This window comes from Oryzias latipes, chromosome 7 (assembly GCF_053564925.1).
Source record: "Oryzias latipes strain Hd-rR chromosome 7, Olatipes_Hd-rR_3.1".
Classification (NCBI taxonomy): Eukaryota; Metazoa; Chordata; class Actinopteri; order Beloniformes; family Adrianichthyidae; genus Oryzias; species Oryzias latipes.
In genome coordinates, this window is record NC_136243.1 from 14,905,054 (window position 1) to 14,927,661 (window position 22,608).

The 22,608-nt window shown below is 40.8% G+C and overlaps 1 protein-coding gene across 6 annotated transcripts; it reads left to right on the forward strand.

The window, feature by feature from the left end:
- Nucleotides 1–250: 250 nt before the first annotated feature.
- On the forward strand, nucleotides 251–22,564 carry kdm5c (lysine demethylase 5C). Of its 6 annotated transcripts, none has more exons than XM_011477479.3 (29): nucleotides 290–679; nucleotides 2,330–2,477; nucleotides 3,679–3,756; nucleotides 3,847–3,969; nucleotides 4,058–4,228; nucleotides 4,404–4,538; nucleotides 7,474–7,530; nucleotides 9,630–9,753; nucleotides 9,975–10,243; nucleotides 10,384–10,542; nucleotides 10,666–10,785; nucleotides 10,877–11,035; nucleotides 11,613–11,794; nucleotides 11,919–12,081; nucleotides 12,160–12,279; nucleotides 13,341–13,535; nucleotides 16,387–16,568; nucleotides 16,649–16,773; nucleotides 16,894–17,041; nucleotides 17,119–17,209; nucleotides 18,653–19,035; nucleotides 19,124–19,262; nucleotides 19,334–19,513; nucleotides 19,595–19,723; nucleotides 19,799–20,545; nucleotides 20,670–20,712; nucleotides 20,800–20,999; nucleotides 21,390–21,581; nucleotides 21,660–22,564. In XM_011477479.3, exons 2-29 carry the CDS (start codon nucleotides 2,334–2,336, stop codon nucleotides 21,666–21,668), a joined length of 4,767 nt encoding a protein of 1,588 aa, XP_011475781.1. In that variant the 5' UTR covers nucleotides 290–679; nucleotides 2,330–2,333; the 3' UTR covers nucleotides 21,669–22,564. The 6 variants fall into 6 exon arrangements, with proteins under 6 accessions (XP_011475783.1, XP_011475781.1, XP_078806423.1 ...); XM_078950297.1 differs by having other exon boundaries at nucleotides 642–1,119; XM_078950298.1 differs by having other exon boundaries at nucleotides 644–965.
- The last annotated feature ends 44 nt before the right edge of the window (nucleotides 22,565–22,608 follow it).

A 22,608-nucleotide genomic window follows, 5' to 3' on the forward strand; every position in this document is an offset into this window, starting at 1 on the left:
CCGTCCTACAATTACCAATTTTAAATTTAAGTAAAACAACAATTAGGAGACAAAAAATAATACAGACTTTTTTGTTTTACTGTACAGACTGTACCATTTTTATTTATTTTTTAATATTATTATTATCATTGTTGTTGTCCAATAACAATAGAAATACAGTAAGAAAAAAGAATAGAAAAAACAAGTTATAATTGAGGTTTGTTAGAAGACCATATTACAGTTAACACTCGATGACCTCCGCGGATGATGTGCCTGTAATAAATGACACCATTTCTTTTTGCGTAATCGGGCACTACTTTCAGTTCGTAAACGCCTGAAGAAATGAGGGTGTACTTCGGTCGTGAGAAAAACTAAGATGGCGTCTCATCATCAAGGAAGATTGGAATGGCCTGAAAGGAGTGATGAAACGATGTTGATCGGAAATCATTAATCAAGACATTATTGAAAAGTGTGAGACCTTCGTTTGACATCAAACAAACGCCAGAAATTAGAAAACCGAACCCGTGTGATTGCTAGAGCGCAGTACATGGAGAGCGGAAGCTGAACAATTTTGCTAGCCGCGGTAGCTAGCCGACTGAGCCCAGCACAGCTGGTTAGCCATCTACTAGACATCACAACAACAGAGGAAGGAGAGCGACTGCAGTCTTTATCAGACCCCGGGACATCCAGGTGTCTTTGGGTTAGTTACTGGAATACATCATGGCAATTTTTTTTTTATTATCGTGAATTAAGTTACAGCGTTTGAGTATAAATACTTGACCCACTTTGTTTGTTAGGTTGTTAGCGTCGGTATTATTAAGTTTAGCGTGTAGGTAAGGTGTTAGAAGTGATAATTCGGATTCCTCGCCCACACAGGCACTGTGTTAGCAGAGTGATGCTAGCTGCGTAAACCCGTGGAAGGCACTGGGACGGTTCTGAGGGAGAAAAAAAAGTGGAGGCCTTTGTCGTTTGTGCTAACATTAGCTGTAAGCCGCATTATTGCTTGTCGTAGCTTTATTATAGACACAGCTAGTCTAGTAATCATTTTTGGCAGCTAATAAATGCACTTAGATGCCTTAGCTTAACCTTTAACTTAATTAGGGGCTTTTTTTCTTTCTTGTGTTTCGGCTGTCGCCAAAGGTAAGGGTAGGCTTTACGTCACTTCTCCCAAGTTTAGCCAACAGTGTCAACCAAAGAGAAAAAAGGCATCTTAAAATGCTCTTTTAAATAAGACTGTCTATGATATTGATGTGTATTTCCAGGTTCTAGGTCCGTTCTTAATAAGGAAGTCTGGATGGCCTTAATACCTCAAGGTTCATTGACTACACGCTATTGTTCGTCCGAAGGCCTGTGAAAATTAGATGGGTTTGTTATGTCATTGATGTTTGAAGATTAAATGGCATTTTAATCACATTTCCCCCCCTACATGATTGTCCAACATAAAAAAAAGATATATATTTTTATGAAACTGCGATACTGGAAGTTGTTTAAGAAAGTTACTTTTGTGTATTTAATGTAATAATTGTGAAATCTAGATTGTTAAATAACGTGACATCGGTCTATTTGTGATTGGATCTGCCTGGGATGGCGAATATTTCAGACAGGATTCCGTGTTGAACCCAGGTTGGCCTTTTGTTTTGGTGTGGTCTTGCAGTCCAAGTGCTCTGTTTAGCTTTACAACTACACTTCTGAAACAAAAGCTAATAGATCCTCATCAGGCTTAAGTTTTTCTTTTTATTTAGGAATCATAAATGTAAAGGGTTTGTGTTAGGAAACATTAGTGTCAGGCCTTTTTAGCTTCACAGGAAACTAGCTTTGCGAGGCCTTGATTTACTAGAGGTTTGTTATGCTGCGTGTCATGTTGGGGGAGGGGTCACTTGAAAACATAAAGCCACCCTTGTGTCTTTTTAAATAATCTTTGAACGATTGTGCGAATATATCAAGTATGCATTTTTGTGGGCAACATGTAGAAATTGTGGTTTAACTTCCTAGGTTTGGAGCAGTACCTATTTAGTTTACCAAATTGCAAATTTAGGCCGTTGATTTGAGAGATTTCATAATCTGAATAATGATGATTGATGGGATCAAGTAAATCTACTTTAATATTTAATGTACTTTGAGAAAATGTGAGCTTAAAGATTTTCTCTGTTCATCATTTTGAAGTGTCCCTATTTATTAGTTTGTTTTGTAACGTTTGCAAAAATCTTGGTAACCAAATAATCGCTCCTTTTTGTCTTGAAACAAACTCAAGCATCTGTTATGTGTTTCAAATAGCAACTGTATCTGTTTGTCAGTCACAAATGCTCCCTTGTATGCACCTTGTATGAATTTTGGTTCTTCCCATTGTCAGGGAAATGGATGCGGAGGAATTTATTCCTCCTCCGGAGTGTCCAGTTTTTGAACCGTCATGGGAGGAGTTTAAGGATCCCTTGGGCTACATCGCCAAGATACGGCCAATTGCGGAGAAGTCTGGAATTTGCAAGATCCGACCTCCACCAGTAAATATCCCTTTGGTTTTTGGTTTTGTTTTTACAATGTTTTGCAGAAATGATTTGGTTCTAAATGTGAAATATCACATTTTTGATTGGTTGACCAAAAATGTGGAATAACATGTAGATAGTTTTTTTAGGACAATTAAATTTTCTTTTATGTTATATTCACATTATTAAATAGTATGAAAAACCTCTGGAAAATAAATACAGCCGTACATGAAGCTTACATTTTCAGTACAGTTCAATGTTGGCAGTCGCGTATGAATTTCATAATTTGTAATTCTTAATAATAAAATAGGAGTTAAATCATACAACATTGAAAAAGTAGTCTAACATCTACAGAATCATTGAAATAAAAAATCTTTATTAGCACCCATTTTAACATGTGACATTAATGCCCACCACAAATAATCTAGTCTGTGATCACATAACTGCTGGGGACTTTTCATGACTCTTATGTCTTTAGTATTGTTTAAAATTCTCTTGAATAACATATAGAGTGTAGTTAATAACACTGCTTTAATACCCAAATTTATCATCTCTATTGGAATTCCATAACCACATTTCCTCCAAATCTACACATAAAAAAGTTTATTTAAAATCTAGATGTGCCTTCTTAATTGGCTTTAAGTAACTTTTTTTTTTTTCCAATTATCAACATGTTTTAACAACTATAGCTATTTAAGTGAGATGTTTGTCATCATTATATCAAAAGGCGCCTTCTGGCTTCCTGTTTAACATATTTCTAAGGAATAATGCCCGACGAGGTGTGCATTATAAATAAAGATTCATGAAAGATGTGGAAGCTTGAACCGTCTGACACAAAGAGGAAGAAAAATAGTTTCATTTTGATTGAAAATACAAATAGAATTATGTGACTGTAAATACTTACTTCCACATTTGTACCTTCTTGTCCTTTATTCTATGCAGTGCTCATCTAGTTCAACCTGATTTCTGAACAGTTATTCATTACACTACTATTGCTGACAAAGGTTTTCTCCAAAAATGTCATTTTTACTGATAGTAAAGAGTTTTTTTTTTCTTTCTATTAATGTGTTGAAAGTGGTCTAAGTAGGGTCAGGCTTTGGTTAATTTTAACATGATGATCTGTCACCACTCTAAAGCCATTGTTGGATGGGATCCACAAGTTGAATTACTTTTGGCTTCACTGCTGTCTTCCATGTTTAATGTCTCTACTGTCTTGCAGGACTGGCAGCCACCATTTTCAGTAGAACTTGATAGCTTTCGCTTTACGCCCCGTGTCCAGAGGCTCAATGAGTTGGAGGTGTGTTCCTCTGTCTTCCCATTCAGTTCATTGTCATTCTGCATTATGGGAGAGCTTATCCTAATGTAGGGTTTCCTCATTTCATGTTAGGCTGAAACCAGAGTGAAGCTCAACTATTTGGACCGAATTGCCAGATTTTGGGAGATTCAAGGATCTTCCTTAAAAATCCCACATATTGAAAGGCGCATTCTTGATCTGTTCAGCCTGTCAAAAGTGGGTATAGTTGACTTTGTTTTTCTTAAATATTAAAATCGTATCTTTCTTTTGGTTTCTAAAGCTGAAACAAATGTTTGTATTGTAGATTGTGACGGATGAGGGGGGTTTCGAGATGGTCTGCAAAGACCGGCGCTGGGCTCGAATTGCCCAAAGGCTTGGTTACCCCCCAGGCAAGAACATCGGCTCCCTGTTGCGCTCGCACTACGAGAGGATTGTCTATCCATATGAAATGTTCCAGTCCGGGTCTTGCCTTCTGGTAATGCACTCGCTATATTGTCTTGTACACGATTGATTAGTTATTATAGAACTTTAGAAAATAAGCCAAAGAAGAAAGTTTTGAACCCCGGGATTGTGTTATTTCTGCACCTTTTCAGTCAAACAAGGGAATGCCTTCATGTAAGGTTACTTATTTATTTATGCATTATTTCTAGCCTTGCAAGCCAAAGCACTATGATGGAGAAGACGTGGATAAGGAGTACAAGCCTCACTCTATCCCGCTGCGACAGTCGGTGCAGCCGTCCAAAATAAGCAGTTATGGACGCAGAGCTAACCGATGCCAGCCTGATGTGAGTCCCAGTGTATCTTTTTATCATTCAATACATTTGCATACCTCTGTGACCAGCAACCACACTCTCTACTGGATTTCCATGAGTAAAATAGACATTTCTGGGCCATGTTTCCAAACACATGTTGTTGGATACAATGAAGGTTTAAAAGCTGTTTATTGGAGGATAATTTTGATTAGCGTAATGCCATTTTGACTAAAAATACTGTGTCTGCATTGGTGTTGTAGTAATGGTTGTAAACTCGGGTTGTTGTGGTCAGCAATGGTTTCCTTCTTGAATCTGTATCACTCATATTAATGCCTGGATTTGTTAAACATTAATTGCTTGTTGCAACATCAAGACAATGTTTTGTTTGTTTATAATGAAGCCATGTTTGTTTGGTTAGTATTGGTGACATTACTGATAAGCTGGAGAAGATGAGAGAAAGCTTATAGGAGGGGTCAAACATGCAGATCAGGTTGTTTCTTTAAAGACTGAATAATTTATGCTTTAGGCTTCCATATTATTTGCTTACAGAGCTTTAGAAAATGTTGTTTGTTTTGACCTTTAGCTCTAATAAGGAATAGTTCTTTGGTATGAATACTTGTTTTTATTAATTTTTTTTAAGGTTGGTTCCCATCATCTAGTATGTGGAAAAAATAACACTGTTAGGTTTTCCATTTTTTTATTTAAACATTTATAATATCATTTGTTTTACATCTGGTTGGCATAGTTTACACAGAAAACTGAAGCCCTGTTATCTTCTGTTATCATTCAATTTGTGGCCTAATAAACTGATCAGACATAAATAATCAACAAAATGATTTCACCACTTGTTTACAAAACCAGTGTTTGACATCAAATTCAGAGTGCGCCACACTTCAGCTGTTTTCTGTCATTTTCATTGCGCCGTTGCACATCATTTGCATATTGGTGTCTGAAACGTGTGACGGTGCATTCAGGAAACATCCCAGCTTGATTATTTTCTGTTTGGTCATCTTGCTTTGCATTATTCTGCTGCTGCTGCGTCTGCGTCTCTGTGCTTCATGGAATATCTGCAATCTGCTTCTTTCTCTCTTTTCCATCAGCAAATGGAAAACTGTTTTAAACAAGCCTTAAATGATAACAGTTTCTGTTAGCAGAATTAAGGCTTGTTCTGTGGGTTTATTTCCTTCAATGAGGTATTTTTCTTTCTGCAATACCACCCGATTTTTACTTATGCTTTGACATGTCATAAAATAATTCTTTAGTAGACAAAATTCATTTACTGTACAAGGATTCCCCCCCCATCAAAATAAAACCCAGCTTGGATTCAAATTAAAAAGTTACGACCCGCTTTCACCATCCATAGTTTACACGTCATATTCTGGAAGAGCAATTGAACACTCGTGTCATCAGCATTTAGATTTAGCTATTTTGTCCCAAATTTGGTCAAATCTTTACAGACCCACTCCAATGAAAACGGAGTTTTAAAAATATTTTTATGGCATTTTTGTCTTATGACGGACATATATTAAGAAAATGACGCTGAAAATAGCTCTGCCGAGTATCTCTGTAGTGAAATCGTTGTCAATCAAAGCTAACAAAAATAAAGCAGTTTGAAAAGACTTTATTTTTTGAAAAGAAACTACAGTGGGTGAGGCTCAAGCTCCCTGCTCCGCCTTCTTCTGATGAATGGGACTAGATTCATGTACATCTACGTATTCCTCGACCGAGCTGGCACATGGGTAGATAGCCCCAATATTGCTCGCCAGTTTGATTGCACCTCCAATGTTAAGTTTGGAGGTGTGAGGGGCTGGGAGCATGTAAACAGAGAGCTCTCAGCAATGGGGAGAGGAAAGGGTTGGTTTCACACCAACAGTCCTGCCTTGAACCTAGAGTTGAATTTCTTATGAAATACTGCAGTTTTTTGTTTTTTTTCAAATGATGTCTAAAAATGCCATAATCATATTAAAAAGACCACTGGGAATGATTTTACAATACATCAAAAGATGAGCGGAGTGGGACTTTAAGAGCAACTTCTGTTTCGAAGCAGACGCGCTTTTTCCTGTAATGCATGACAGCTGAGCTGTTCTTGGCTCAATAACAGGGAGGTAGAATGTCATGATAGTTGCAGCATAGATCTCAATTTAACAGTAACAAAATATTTGTGGCAAATTGTGGGTTTAGTATAGTGTTATTAACTGCATGTAAGTGCGGACACCCGTCCGTCCATGTTTGACAGAAATGTCAGTACTTGACGTTTTCGAGCAGCATTTTCAACCCCTGCATGTAAATATTTACTCCAAACCAAACATTATCGGTTGACACAGAGCCTCAACAACATCCTGGTTTTCAGAGTGAATAGAATCAATACTAAAGGAAGACACGTTACCCCACATCTCATTTGGTTGGTGGACAAAGGACTTTTAATGCTAAAATGTCAGCCTGCGTGTTTAAGAAATGCCCAGGCTGATGTCACTCTACAACAGTTTTGACGGGGGTGTCAGTTTGTCTAGTAACAAAGAGGCTCCTTTCAGGTTTTTTGGTCTACCGTACACTTTAAGATGATTCAGTCACCTCAGTGGAAGGGACTGCATCCAGACAACCTTTTCATCGCCTGCCCACTGGCTGTAGTTGAGATTCATTTGCATTGCTTTGGTTGCCGAGTTTTAGACATTGGAAATTTTTCAAAATGTCAAAACAGGTCATTGGCTTAAAGCAAATTCCTTTTATGGCTCCAAAGACACCTGTTTACATTTTAAATTTGATCTGTGACTATTTTGCCACTAAACACTCCGGCTGTATTAATAAAGTAGCTGTGTCTCAGATATGTTGAAGTTTAAACTAAAGCGTTGAGGACAAATCCACTGCTGGACTCATACTGGCTGATCTTTCAAGTCTCCCCCTTCCTCCCCCTCATCTCTGTTTTCCTCTTGTCTTAGTTTATTGTTGCTGTTATTGTCTCCTTTTGCAGGGTCCAGAGGATCTGGCCCCCCATCCTCTCACCACTGGCTCTCAGCTCATCTCTGCGGTACTGCCTCCTGGGCTTATGAGCTCACTTTCCGCCCCCACTTTCCTCCGTTGTGCTGTTCTTAGACCTCCACACCCTCCTTTAAAGTCATTTGTGTTTGTCCTTTTTCTTTTGATTAACAACCTTTGGCTAACATGCTATCTAGCAGTCTCAGAACTGTGGTGGGCATGTTGCTTTACAGAGCACTGATACATGTGGGGAAGTTCTTAAAACAAAATGGATCATTGCCACGTTTCCTGGTCTGTCTTCTTCTCTTTGTAACAACCCAATCAACAAATAACAAGCAAATTGGCAGACTGGTTTGTCCAGTTTTGTTGTTTGGCCTGTAGCTCATTCTTTGTGATGCTAGTTGCCTTGTTACTCAGGTTTAACGGGCTGACTGTCCATTTCTTCATCTTTTCTGCCTTGGCTTGCTCTGTTTACCTGCAACAGCTAACAGTGTGGATGCATGTGTTCTCTTTTGAGTGCACTTACTGTGAAATACCAAATACTTAGCATAAAGCATTGAATTTTCCAACACTAATGGTCTTGATGTATCTAAAAAGGTTTAGAGCTAAACTGTGACTGAGTTGTTGTCCTTCAAGACTCCTGGTTTGCTTGTTTTGAAGCCAAATTCTTTAGTGATTGCCCCCACCAGCATACCCTCCTTCTCATCTGCTGCTTTGATGTCAGCTGCTTGCAATCACAAAGGCTTTGGTGGCAGAAATGATGTTCTGTGTACACAGAAAATGTTTTGTCTTGCATCTATGAGTGTGTGAAATTGGGCATGCCTCTTCCTTAACCTAAAAAATATTGGAACAATACCAGTCAACCCAAACCAATACCAACAATTGTTACCCTCTGTGCTTTTTAGTTAGTTGAGTGACATTGGGATCCAAAGGGCTTTGACTTCACGTCTTTATACTTTGTGTGCATGAATCCAGGTCAAAGTTATAACTAAATTTTCTAATTGCTAAAAAAAAAACTTTCTGTAGTTTGAGTTGGAAGCTCCAGCTCAGAATTTGGGCTAAACTAAAAATCTTTTTTTATATTTCTGTTGTCTTTGAGTGTATCACTTTTTTATTTTCAAAATTTGCTCATTTAATAACTGGTTACCAGCTAACATGTGATTTCCTTATTGTTTATTACTTTATATTTGGAAAATTTAATCTTACAAGAAAATGGAAAGACTTGATTTGAAGAACTCTTTATTAATCTTTTTTTTACACATAAGGAGAAGGTTCTATGTGTATTTAACAATAAAATAAAGTAATTCAGCAACATTAGAAAAGCTTTGTTCTTTGAAAACCCATATTTTTTACTTCACTTGGAAATAACGTTTTTTTTTTTTTTAATGTTTAATGTTAGACTAATGTATATATTTTTTCTCCACTAATCTTCATTGGACAGAATAGGAAACATCAACAGAAAAACAAATTTTCAGCCAAGAAAAAATTAAATTGAAGAATTGAAACAAAATTGTGTTCAAAAGTATAGCAGTTGAAGATTTTTCAAGGGTCACATTTATTTATTTTTTGCCAGTATTCAGACTTCAGCTTAATGTTTAGTCCTCAAAATGTCTTATTATGATGTTCAGACGTTAGATGTTTTGGAGTTCAAAAAACGTGACACTGAAAAATGCAGATGACTTTAAAATGGATACACTATTTAGCTTTAACATTTGTAAGATTTCCTTAAGTTTAGATTCAATCTATAGCTGTCATTTCACCATTGGCACAGATGGAGCCAGGTGGATTTCTGTGTTGATCATCGTTTTTGTGACAGCCCCCCCTGCAAATCAAAGTTCAAATGTTAAGAATTGATGGTGAAATTCTTAACTAATCATAGAAATTTGAGCCTTTAACTCTCTTTCCTTTAACTTTGCTTGCATTTTCAGAGACTGTTTTCTGGTGGTGGGTTTAACTTTCTTCTGTCACTGTGACGGGATCATTTTCTGCTACTGACAAGCTTAGTCTAATTCCTTCCTTTGGTGGAACTGTTGTGCTCTAATGCTTAAACGGTTTGCTCTTAGCTTGGCTTAAACTGTCGCTTTGCTCTCTGTGCTTTTGAGACTATTTTCAGTCATTAGTTCCTGACTAAAGATTGTCATTCTTCTGTAGCCTGAACCAACCGAGGAGGACATCGAGAAGAACCCAGAGCTGAAGAAGTTACAGATTTACGGCGCAGGGCCAAAGATGATGGGACTTGGACTCGTGGCAAGGGACAAAAGCATCAGAAAGAAAGGCGAGTCGTGGTTTTGAGCTTATGGCAATATATTCTTATTTTAAATACACAACTAGAAAAAGAGGAAGTTCCCCAATGTAGCTTTGCTTAAAACTAAGAAACAAATCAAGGGTGTTTGTTTTCTAATGTTGGCATTTAGAGTGTAACCATCCCTCTAACTTGCTCTGCTGTGCATTGAGGTGTTTACTCCTAGAGCTTAGTGCTTCTCTCTCTCAATGTAGACGAACTTCCTCAAACACTGACCATCAAGGACAACGCCTCCCCTCCAGCAGGAGAAAACCCAGTCAAGTCTGAGCCACTGGAGCCCGAACAGGGGCAAAATAATGGGAGTGCGTACAACCCCCCACCGCCTCCCCCTACTGTCATAGTGAAGAAAGAGGAGCTAAAAGAGGAGGTGGACAAAAAGAGTGAAGGGAAGAGAGAACACATGGAAGGGCCTTGCACCAAAATGACCATGAGGCTTAGACGCAACCCCAACAACCCACAGAGTGTAAGTACAGCATGTAGCATTCTCTAAAACTGAAAAACAAAACAAACAGTCGTTTGTGTTTGGGATTAAAGGACTTTATTTGTTCAGTGATTGTCTGTATTTGTGAAGTGGGCAGAATTCATGGCGTCTATCACTCACAGGTGGATTCCTACGTGTGTCGGATGTGCGGACGGGGAGACGACGACGATAAACTGCTCATGTGTTACGGCTGTGATGACAACTTCCATACTTACTGTCTTCTGCCTCCTCTGGCTGATCCTCCTAAAAGCAACTGGAGATGTCCTAAGTGTGTGGCAGAAGTAAGACAAAACACTTGCAAGTGTTTTTATTTTACTTTAACCTTTATTTTTTTTTATTTAAATCTTCTGCCAACAATGCACACTTTGGTATTTATTTATTCCCTGTCCTGTTTGCGTTTGGAGGAGTGCAAGAAACCGACGGAAGCGTTCGGTTTTGAACAGGCGACAAGGGAGTACACGCTGCAGAGCTTCGGGGAGATGGCGGATTCCTTCAAAGCCGACTACTTCAACATGCCTGTCCATGTGAGTGCTCCAGGAAATGGACTGTTTATGACACGGCACATGTGATAAAACACCGGGAAAATGATCTCCCACTGTCCTGCTGTCTGTGTAGATGGTTCCCCCTGAGCTCGTGGAGAGAGAGTTCTGGAGATTAGTCAGCAGCATCGAGGAAGATGTGACTGTGGAGTACGGAGCAGATATCCACTCCAAAGAGTTTGGCAGCGGCTTCCCCATGAACAATGGGAAGAAGATCCTCACAGAGGAAGAGGAGGTATGTTTATTTATTTAAATTGTTGTAAATAAGGGTCAGATGAAAAAATGCTGTTTAAAAAAGCTTCTTTGTTGTAGTGTAGAAATTACACTGTACATAAATATTTTTTTCTTTGTCTGAGCTGGCATCTGGTTCAAAACTGTACAAAACTGCTCGCCATTTTTGTCGCAGCTGTAAAGTTAGGTTTGGGTGTGAGGGGCTGTAAGCTAGTGGGAGAGTGCATAAGCTGATGGATGACGGGCAGTGGTAGTGGGCTTACTCCATGCCAACTACTGCCGCTCTGCAGAATACATGTGCTAGAAAACGACAGTTTTTAAATTTTTCCTAAAAACGGCATAGTCATAACCAAAAGATGATTGGAGTGGGACTTTAAATGTGGACTGTAAATAAGTGGTGAATTGAAAGCCTTGTTTCTGACATTGGAGTGGCCTGTGGCTTTTTTATTTTACAAATCACTAAAACAGCTGCAGTCATTGGAACTAGTCTAAAAAAAAGTTTTATTAAAAAAATCAACACGGATCTTTAATAAATCAGAATGTGTGTTTTACAGTGGCTCTGTTTTGTGCTGTTGTCTCAGGAATACGCACGCTGCGGTTGGAACCTGAATGTGATGCCTGTGCTTGAGCAGTCCCTACTGTGCCATATCAATGGAGACATCTCTGGGATGAAGGTCCCATGGCTTTATGTGGGCATGGTCTTCTCAGCCTTCTGCTGGCACATAGAGGACCACTGGAGCTACTCCATTAATTACCTGCACTGGTACGCACGTTATTACGTGTACTATGTGGTGAAAATTATGCATTATATTCCAAAAATAAGTAGTTTGAATAGAAACCTTTAACCTCCCCCTTTCATGTCTGGTTCTCGTTTTTATCCTCTCCAGGGGAGAACCCAAGACTTGGTATGGCGTTCCGTCTGTAGCAGCGGAGCGACTCGAGGAAGTTATGAAGAAGCTGACGCCAGAGCTGTTTGAGTTCCAGCCTGACCTCCTGCATCAACTTGTCACCATCATGAATCCTAACATTCTGATGGCTCACGGAGTACCGGTCAGTTTCTAAGCCGCCACGGCATCAAATAAATGAACATGCTCCCTTTAACATTTGTCTTTTTTTTTCTTTTGGCAGGTTGTTCGTACCAACCAGTGTGCCGGAGAGTTCGTGATCACCTTCCCCAGAGCCTACCACAGTGGCTTCAATCAGGGATATAACTTTGCTGAAGCGGTGAACTTCTGCACTGCAGATTGGGTATGTTTGCACGTTTAAGACCTGTTCACACCGGGACGAATTTCGCTTGCGATATTTGCTGAAATTTAACGCCTCGTGACTAAAGAAAGGGCACCAATGTGAGTGTGCACACCGACGCGAAAAAGCGTCATTTTTTTAAAAACGCATTGGGTTCGATTTTTTTTGGTTTGACGCGCTGCATCAAAAACTATACGACCAATGAGAATGGCGCTTTTACACACGTTTCTAGGGCTTCTGAAGTTACAGTAAAACACAACTTGGGGGCGCTCAAACACAAAACTGTCTTGCTGAGCACAAATGCGTAACGGCGAAGATATACGCCAAGTAGCATCTACACTGCCGCGAAGAAATAAGATGAAGATGCAACTCACTGACGGACATTCTGTAATATCCCCGAAAACGCTCATGATACATTTTCAGCTCTTGTACCAGTCGATAAAACTCCCCATGTTCTTCTCTTCTCGTAACTATGGGATGTACCCAAAATCGGCGTCTATTCCGGCGTCTTTCATAATTCTACAGAACAATAATTTCTTCATCTCTGGAACTGGAGCTAGAGCTACTGGTGCTGGAAATATTCATGTTTTCTTTGTTTGATTCTGACAAGCGCGTAAATACTTGCTCTCTTCTTCTGAGTGAAAAGCGACTTTAAGAAGAGTAAAGTTGCGCAGCGCCACCTTGTGTATAGGAGTATTTCTGTTTACATTAAGCGCCATCTAATGTCAGGGAATGAATTTGCATGTTCACTCGGCTCATCGTCAATGGAAATCGCTTGGGTGTGAACACAAAGAAAGTGTTGAAAAACGCTGGCAAATAACATGCGCCGATATTCGTCCCGGAGTGTACGGCCCTTTATATCACTAATGAAGACTTTTAGCCACACCCTTTTCTTCAAAACCCATGCATTACATTTGTACTGTGTACTGTTGCTACTTGTTATCAGCTTAAACAATCCTAATTTTCTAGTTTCTTTTTTATTTTGAAGTGGATAAAATGTATGTTTCTTTCCAAGGATCAAAGCTTTCAAAATTCTCCCACTAAATTCCTTTTTCTTTTCATAGCTCCCTGCTGGCCGTTCCTGTATTGAGCACTACCGCCGTCTCAGGAGGTATTGTGTTTTCTCCCACGAGGAGCTAACCTGCAAAATGGCTGCTAGCCCTGAGAAACTCGACCTGAACCTGGCTGCAGCCACACACCGGGAGATGTTTATTATTGTTCAAGAGGAGAGGAAACTTCGCAAGAATCTGATGGAAAGGGTGAGACAAACATTTTATTCATTTACAAAGTCATTTCCTGTATTTATTTAGGTCAAATTACTTAAAAAATAAAGTTTTTAGGCGTTTCCTTTTTAGCCACATCGGTTCATTGGTGGAGCGAGTAACACCCTTCTCCTCTGCTGGGTGGAACTCCTCTAAAACATATTTTTATAGCTTTTGATTACCCACTTCTGCGGTACAGAAAACACAGCTTCAGGTTGCACTGAGGTCAAGATGGGATGGTTGGGTAATTCTACACTAGCTGGTTCTGACAGCACCTATACTTTACAAATCTAACAGAATTACATATCCTCACAGCCAAAGATGATGACAGGATGTCTTCATTTTGAACCTTTTACTTGTTTTTCTTCTCACACACCTTAAACTGAGGCTCACATTTTTGTTTTTCCGTTATCAGGGCTCGAGGGTCTGACCAATTTGGTCACATGGGCGACTGGATTTTTTAACAGTGTGCTTGAAAAATCCACTGGTTGGAACGGTGTATGTTTAAGGATCATCTACGGTGGCCCTGAAGTTCAAATCGCGACAACAAATGACTCGATGCAAAAACAGCAGAACGATCACAACAATTAGGAAAGCAAAACGAAAATATTATAAAATCAAAATTAAGTTTTAGAAATTAAAACAAAATTCCAGGAACTATAGCTATTTAAAAAAAAAAAACAAGAACAAAAAACAAAATGAAATGTTCCAGGAAACAAAAGTAATTTTCAGAAATAAAATTTTAGAGATGACACAAAGAAAAAACAGGAAAAGTAGGTATTATGGGACATAGCTGATTGGATGATGACGTATGTCCATCATATTAACAGTTATTAGACATGTAGCACCTCAAAACAAAAACATGAATGTTACTGCTGACCCAAAAAAAGCTGCTGCTGTCAAAGAATATTTTAATTCAGGACAAACGTATGAAAAGATTCTGGATCTGCTCTGCACTAATCACGAGACTTTAAGTTTTTTTTAACTGAAATTTCAGCTCAGTGATGCAATTTAAAGTCCAACTCTAGCTATATTTTTATTCATTTTCAAAGCCTTCCCAGTTGTCTTTTAACCATGATTTTTTAGTTTTTAGCCAAATGTTTTTTTAAACTGTCGTTTTCTTGGACATAGTTTCTGTAGAGCGGCAGTTCATTACCTCTGAGTTGTGGGTGGGAATGTTTGGACTGGAGTAACCTTCTACTGACATTTCATGGAATCTCTGGTTACACTCTGTCCCACGGGCTTACAGCCCCTCACAATTACAACCTAACATGACTGGTGCGACAAAAATGGCAAACAAAATCAGAGCTTTTCAGCCGTACAGTTTAGATCCAGATTCCAGCTCAGGCGAGGAAAACAAAGACATTCATGGATCTATTTGTCTGCAGGTGAATGCATCAGAATGGAGCAGAGCAGGGAGACTTTGGTTCACCCGTTTCTCTTGCTGTTTCAGAAATTTTAGTTTTTTTTATTTAAATAAAGAGATACTTAGGAATGCAGTTTAATTCTTAAATTCTTTTATATATCATGAGAAAAATTTAAGAAGAACATGTTAAAAATACCAAAAGCATGAATTTTATTAGAACTTTTTCATGTAGTTAATAGGGGTGTAACGATGCACGTAGTTGAACCGAACCGTTTCGGTACGACAGTTTTGGTTCGGTTCACTTCTGTATCGTTTCGGTACGTTTTTTCTTTATTTTTCCGCATACGCAATTGTCAATGGTAGCAGGGAAAGGAGAGCCGAGCTGCCATTTAACTAGCTGCGTTGGCTGACCTTGCCCCATACTCCACACGCCCTCAAACAGTCTGAGAGAGAGAAGACAGAGAAACAGATTGCTCAGTCTCTGTTCCTGCATGTAAATTATTTTAATATGAACACACATCAACAGTGTAACATGAACGTTACTTCTCTTCACAGCTCTCTGTGATGGTGAAGGATTCAACACACAAGATTTCACACTTCCCATGAGTCTTAGAGGCTATAGGTGGGGCTAACCCCCAGGTCGCCACAGTACTAACTAGGGTGTTAGAAAAAATTGATTCTGCAATATATCGCGATAGTTTATTTGTGGATATTTGTATTGATTCAAAATGCTGACCTCTAGTTGGCAGCAGAGCACAAAGAGCCTCTTTGAGCAGCACCACACAAAACAACAGGAAGACCTCAGCTAGAGGCAGCTCTTTTCGTTGTTATAAGACATGGCCTACTTCGTTTTTACTTGGGAATCAATACCAAACTGAAACTCTGAGCCATGTTGCTGTTAATTACATAAAAACGCGGATTGCGATGCTTTTCAGCGGGCTCAGATAAGACTGAGTGAAGCACTTCAGCTTCACAGCGCTAATGCACTTAGCATCGGCTAAAATGCTATCGGCAAAGCGGGCCAAAGTTCTGCAGAACCTCCCAGTAATAGATTCTAGTTTAGCGACCTGATCGATCAGAGTGATCTGTACAACTCTGAAAAAAGAGCAAGGTCGTGGCGATGACCTTTACCAGTTGACTTCCGTGTGTGTGAGAAGGCGTGGCTGCAGCGGTGCGGTGCAGACTGATATGTAAACCTAGCATCTTTGCCACATTAAAGCGTCTCCTTCACCCCGTCATGCTGCTGCATCATCATCACACTTTATTGTTTCTGCCAAGAATTAGTGTTTTGGTTAACCGTGACACCGCGCCCCCTGCTGGTTCATCACCGCGGTGATAAAAAATCCCACACAGTCGCAGCTCTGTTTATCGATGCTTCTCTCTTGTTTATTGATGTTTAAACCAGTGATTTATTTTACCACATCACTAAAAGTTTTATTTTTTAATTTAGATTCTTTCTTAAAACCTTTATCCGTCTTTCAGGGCATTACAGAGGCAGAGCGGGAGGCTTTTGAGCTGCTGCCTGATGATGAGAGACAGTGTGATAAATGTAAGACCACATGCTTTCTCTCTGCTCTGGCCTGCTCGAACTGCCCCGAGCAGCTCGTGTGTCTCTACCATACTCAGGACTTGTGCAACTGCCCCACTGAAAAACTCTACCTCAGGTATTGGTCTGGATTTTGCTTCTTTCATTTGCATTTCTGCACCAACTTAAACCGTACTCATTTTTTCATTCTGCCCTCAGGTACAGATACACTCTGGATGAGCTGTTGGCCATGTTGCATCGGTTAAAAGTCAGGTCAGAGTCCTTTGATTCCTGGGCCAACAGAGTAAAAGAGGCTCTTGAACAGGAGGATGGAAGCAAGATCGGTCAGAATTCACTATTATTGCTTTCTATAAACGTTACAGATTTCTGTCTTTTGTTGGGGGGAAAAAGGGATTTCACTTGGTAAATTATGCTAATCCAATAAAATGCTTGAATAATTTCAGACATTGAAGACCTGGACAAGCTAATGCTGGAGGCAGCAGAGAAGAAGTTTCCTGACAACGAACTCCTCAGGAAACTAAACACCGTTTTTAAAGACATAGGAAGCTGTCGACAGAAAAGTGCAGAGCTCATCTGCGGTTTAAAAACCAGGTGAGGTCACTTGTTTTTAGTTTTCACACAAACTTCAATGCAAAAACGACATAACCCTGACGTGTTGCTGTCTTCAGTGAAAGGAAGGTGACCTTTGCTGAGTTGAAGTCCTTGGTGGAAACGATGCAGAACCTGCCCTGTGTAATGGACCAGTTTGAAGAAGTGCAGGTAAGAGCCAACCCAAACTCTGCAGAAGGGGGAGTCAGTAAATAAACATTGGGATTGAAGTTTTGTTTTTTCTGTTGGGTACAACAAGGATATAGCTGACACGTGGAAGAAAAATGCAATAATCTTAGAAGCTGCATTCAACCAGACTAGAATCAAATCTGATGGTTTCAGTTTTATTGACCATCAAAGTGATGGAGTGAAAAGAAGAGATGTCTCAATGAGGTTTTTTGGGCCTGATCCGATTCAACACATTAAAACACAACCTAATGCAGAATAAAAAGATCCCGTTTCCCACCGATTTGTTATATTAACCTTCTTTCACCATTTCACACTTAAAAGGAGCACTTCTGTGAAGTAGCTTGAACAAGCAAGTTAAAAAAAAAGTGCAACTTTCAACTAGAAAAAAAAGGTTAACTATTAACTAGTAAAGGTAGGTTATAATTACTTATGTAAGAAAGTTTGGGGACTTTATTTTTAAACTATTGAACATTTTTAATCATATGCGATTCATATCTCCATTAAAGAATTCTATAAAATGTAACATTAGTTTTCTTATAAAGTTGTCGTTGTTGCATAAATATAAGTATTCATGACAAGCTCATCAGTGTAGCCTTTGATTAGTTTTGGTTGTTTTTGAGACATTATTATTATTTTTTTTTAATCACTTCTTCCTGGAGGTTTCACTTTAAAGACGGTCCCTTAGCAGCCGTCTCGCTGCCTTCTGTCTGTCAACAGCATGAGAGCAATCCTCATTGCCTTCTAAGGTCATTGTGTATGTTAAGACAAACCAATGGAGACACTTGCTGTCAATTTTAAACATCTATAAATAATTATTGATCCTAGAAGTATAAATCTGTGAAGATCTCGCTCACTTTACTGAAGTGTTTTTGCGTGCTTCCTGCTCAAACTAGTGCTTCTGCTGCGTTTTACTGCAATAAAATATTGTGATCCTGTCATGATGTGCAGACTTAACAATGAGCTATAAAAACATATCAAGCACAAATTGTAATATTGAGAATAAACTACATTTCCTATCCCTGATCAGGATGCAACATTCAATTTTGATCGCGTCTGAAACTACACAATCGGGCCCGATTTCTGGTCATGTGATGGGATCAGACATCCCTAGTGAAAGGGTTATATTGGTTTTGTCAGAATAGCTTTCATTTTTTAAACATTCCCAAATAAACAAAGATAATCTCCAGTTTAGATGAAAATGTAACCACTGCAGAGGCTTTTAGAAGGGACTTGTTTTTTAAGGTTCAAATTTGATTTCTATGTTATGGTGAGTCATATCGTTCAGGTCTGAGCCGGTGCACAGTTTTAAATCTTTTTTTTTTTTTCCTCATACTTTTTCGGTACAAACGACTCCTACAGAAAGAATTCCTTTTCTCTGAAAGTGCTCCTCATGCTGACGCTTCTCTGTTTTTGTTGATTTTCCAGGCGGTTCTGCAGACGGTGGAGGAGTACCAGAAACGGGCACAAGTGCTGCTTAGTGACAAAGACTGGAGGAAGGATTCCCCTCCACCTGAGCAGTTGCAGACTCTGCTGAACGAAGGAAGCACACTTCCGGTAGTGGTGCCGGAGTGTGATTTGCTTCAGGGCCTGAAGGAGCAAGGCCACTGGCTGGCAGAGGTGAGGCGCACCCTCGGCACAGAAGGAGGGGAGAGGCAGGAAGTGACGCTGGAGGTGCTGAGGAACCTCATGGAGGCGGGCTGCAATGTGCCCCAGAGTGTGTCTGTGGAGACGGCCATGGCGGAGCTTCAGGAGTTGCTCACAATAGCTGAACGGTGGGAGGAGAAAGCGCAAATCTGCCTGGAGCAAAGGTGAAGCAGATGTTAGAAGCTGCTGTTTGCAGTTTCTCAGATTGTTTAGGATTATTAGAAGGAATGAAATTTGTGTTTGCTCATTTAGGCAGAAGCATCCTCTCTCCACTCTGGAGGCAATAGTAAATGAGGCTCAGCTCATTCCCGTCACCCTCCCCAACATTCTGGCTCTGCAGAGCTGCCTGACCCGTGCTCGGGCCTGGGTTACAGACTTGGAGGAGATCCAGGTGAAAATTTTTATTCTTTTGTTACTTCTTTAGATATAACTCGTATTTGAAAAAAGCATGTACTTCTCTAGAACGGGGAGCATTACCCGTGTCTGGATGATCTGGAGGGGCTTGTAGCTATTGGCCGGGACCTACCCGTCTTCATGGAGGAGCTGAGGCAGCTGGAACTGCAGGTGGCCAGCGCCCACTCCTGGAGAGACAAGGCCACCAAAACCTTCCTGAAGAAGAGCAGTCCGCACTCTCTGCTCGAGGTGCTTTGACGGAAACCTCATTTAAACTTCAATGTTTCACGTTAGACTTGATATTGAAAGCTCTTTTGGAAATCCCCGCAGGTGTTATGTCCGTGTGCAAAAAGGAGGGAAAATCAGAATGAAGCAGAGTCGTCGGATGATCTGCTGGAGGACTCCGATACCAACACTCTGGGGCTCTCCGCTCAGGCCCTGAGGGATCCTGCAGCTATTGTGAGAACAATCAAAACTTTTGCTGTTGTCATGGCCGCTTGTGTTCTATGCTACAGCTGTACATCGTTCTTTCAGGTGATTGCTTTCAAAGAAGGGGAGCACCGGGAGAAGGAGGCCCTGCTGAGGTTACAGAAAGCAAACCTGTGCAAATCTGGACTAATCACCTCAAGTTCCTGGGAGAACAAGAGGCGGGGTGGAGCCGATGAGACAGACGCGTCTGTCCTCTCTCAGAACCCCGTCAAACAGAACGGCGACTGTAACCAGGGCTGTCCTACCGCCGTTCCTCAGACTGTGTGTGTGTGCGCCGGCCCGCCTCGTGCTCCTCAGCTCCGCTGCCATCTGTGCAAGGAGTGGTTCCACGGTGGTTGTGTTCCTGTTCCCTCCCCACTGCCCTCAGAACCGACAGCTAACCCCCTGTGCTGGTGGGACTGGGACACGCGCTTCCTGTGTCCTCAGTGCCAGCGGTCGCGGCGGCCGCGCCTAGAGACTATCCTGGCTCTGCTGGTAGCCCTGCAGAGGTTACCCGTGCGCCTGCCCGAGGGAGAAGCCTTGCAGTGTCTCACCGAGAGAGCCATCACATGGCAGGGCCGAGCCAAGGATGCGCTGGAGACGCCAGAGGTGCAGCAGGCTCTGGAGAAGCTGCAAGAACTCAGAGAAACTCTGCAGCACGACGTAAAGAAAGAGGAAGATGCAGAGAAGGAGCCGGAAAGGGATTCAGTCATCGTTTTATCAGACTCTGAAGGAGGAGAGGGAGAGGACGGGGTGATTGATCTCACTAAGGATAACTCTCCTCAAAAGAAAACAGACAGCAATGGTACTCAGGTAAATGACAGTCCTGATGCATTTTTAATTAAAACTCTAACATCCCGGGAAAACCCTGTTGATTCATAATTGATTGAGGAATTTTTTAATAAAAATTCTCAAAGTATTGCTTATGTTTTGCTAGGCTGGGTATGAAAACGGTATCAACAAGATGTCAAATGTTACAGGTAAGAACAGAATTAAACAGAAGCAGTTATTTTCTGGAGGTTTGCAGCTCACAGACCTGAAGTGACCTTTGACTCTCCTCCCCTCAGATGCAGGGTCTCTGTTGCCCCTGCTGCCTTCACTCAAAGGCAAAGTGGTGCAGCTTTCTGCAGCCACCAAGGTCAGGTTGGAGGAGCTGCAGCTGGAAGGAGACCTTCTGGAGGTCTCCTTGGACCAGACAAACACCATCCACAGGGTTCTGCAGGCTGCTTCAGAGCCTCCCACAGACACTCTGCACACGCTCATCCAGGTCAGGAGAACAAAGCACACGCCTGTTTTACTTATTAGGAAGCTCAGTTGATTTTGGTTAAATTAGCACTACCAACTGTTGACATTTACTTTTTACTCTGCACTACACAGCTGCATGTTCAGGATATTCTAAAACACATTTTAAACAAGAAAAGCTGTTGGTTTTTATACATTTTAAAGCACTTTCACCACCAGGGCATTTCCCAGATTTTTCAGGATCTCTTTCTGCAGGATTGCTATTTAAATCCTTAGCAGGGTCTCTGCTTTAAGGTGGACCACATTTTGCTTGGCTGGTCTGGATCACATCGCAGGCATAAATTGTCTAGACTTTGTCCCTGTCTTCACACATTTGTAGCCGCATCTCCCACATCTAAACTCCATTTTCCCTTAGATTGAGGTTGAGGAGCAGAGGCGGACGAGCCACGGACGAGCCAAGGACTCCAAGAGGAAGAGGAAGGGCAACAGAGGTGGCAGTGGTGAAGGATCAGGAGAGCGCTCACTGGATGTCTCCAAGTCAAAGAAGGCCTGTCCTCTCCAGCACCCCTCTGCCTCTGCGCAGATGTGGGTCCAGTGCCATCCAGAGGTGACGCTTTTCTCCGCCGGTCCATGAATCTCCACTCAAATGTTCTGCTGTAGTCATCACTATGTCTGTTTTTGGCAGATTTTATGATGCACTTCAGGCTGGAGCTCCGTCTAGTCAGAAAAACCAGAGGGGGCTGAGTTTCTCTGTGCCAGCGGACGGTGTCAAATAGAAAACGATGCAGGACATCCCCTTCCCTCCATAACTCCCAACATCCTCATGGCCTGACACTAACGACAGTGTCTCACCTGCTACACTCCATTATTAACTCATCAGTATCTCTTATGATTTCTCTTACCGTCTTAGCCAAACCTCTTTCTCCTCCTCCTCTTCCCACGGATCCTTTCAAGAAGACTGTTGGACTGACGAGGATGTGTTTGTTAGTCGTCTCTGGTGGCTCATGCGTATTCCCAGCTGTGTTTAAATGCTAGTTGACCTGAAGCCTGTGTGTGGACCGTTGGCCGCAGCTTCACTTCATCTCAACTCTTATAAGCTATGGGTTTCTTTAGACACGTTTGTGGACTTGAATTGTCACACAGAGCAACCTAAAGGAGGATGAGGACTCTGCCCTGAGACAACATGGTTACACTTTTGTTTTTTTGTATTAAATTGTGTTTAGAGCTGTTTTCGAGAGGACATGCATTTTCAGTAAAAAACCCCTTAAAGTTTGGGAAGTGTTAAAGAAAAACATGTCTCACCGATTTGATGTTTTTGGTGCTACTTTCCCAAAAATCATCTGGATTTCTCGGCCTCATTTCTCTCCTTTTGACTCCTCTCATTCCTCTTTGCATATTAAAGTATCTTCACTGTAACTCACTTTCAATTCTTTTTGTTTACTGGTTTAAAGGATTATATTATTATTATTATTGTTGATACTACAGACACACAGTTGTCGTGAGTTTCTGTATAAACTTTCATTTTTTGATGTTGCCTTTCATTTCTTTTCACTCTTGTTAGGCAAAATAAAAGTTTAGAATTGTTTAGGACACTCGGTGTGGTTATTTCTCCCCGCTGACGAGCTGCCACATGG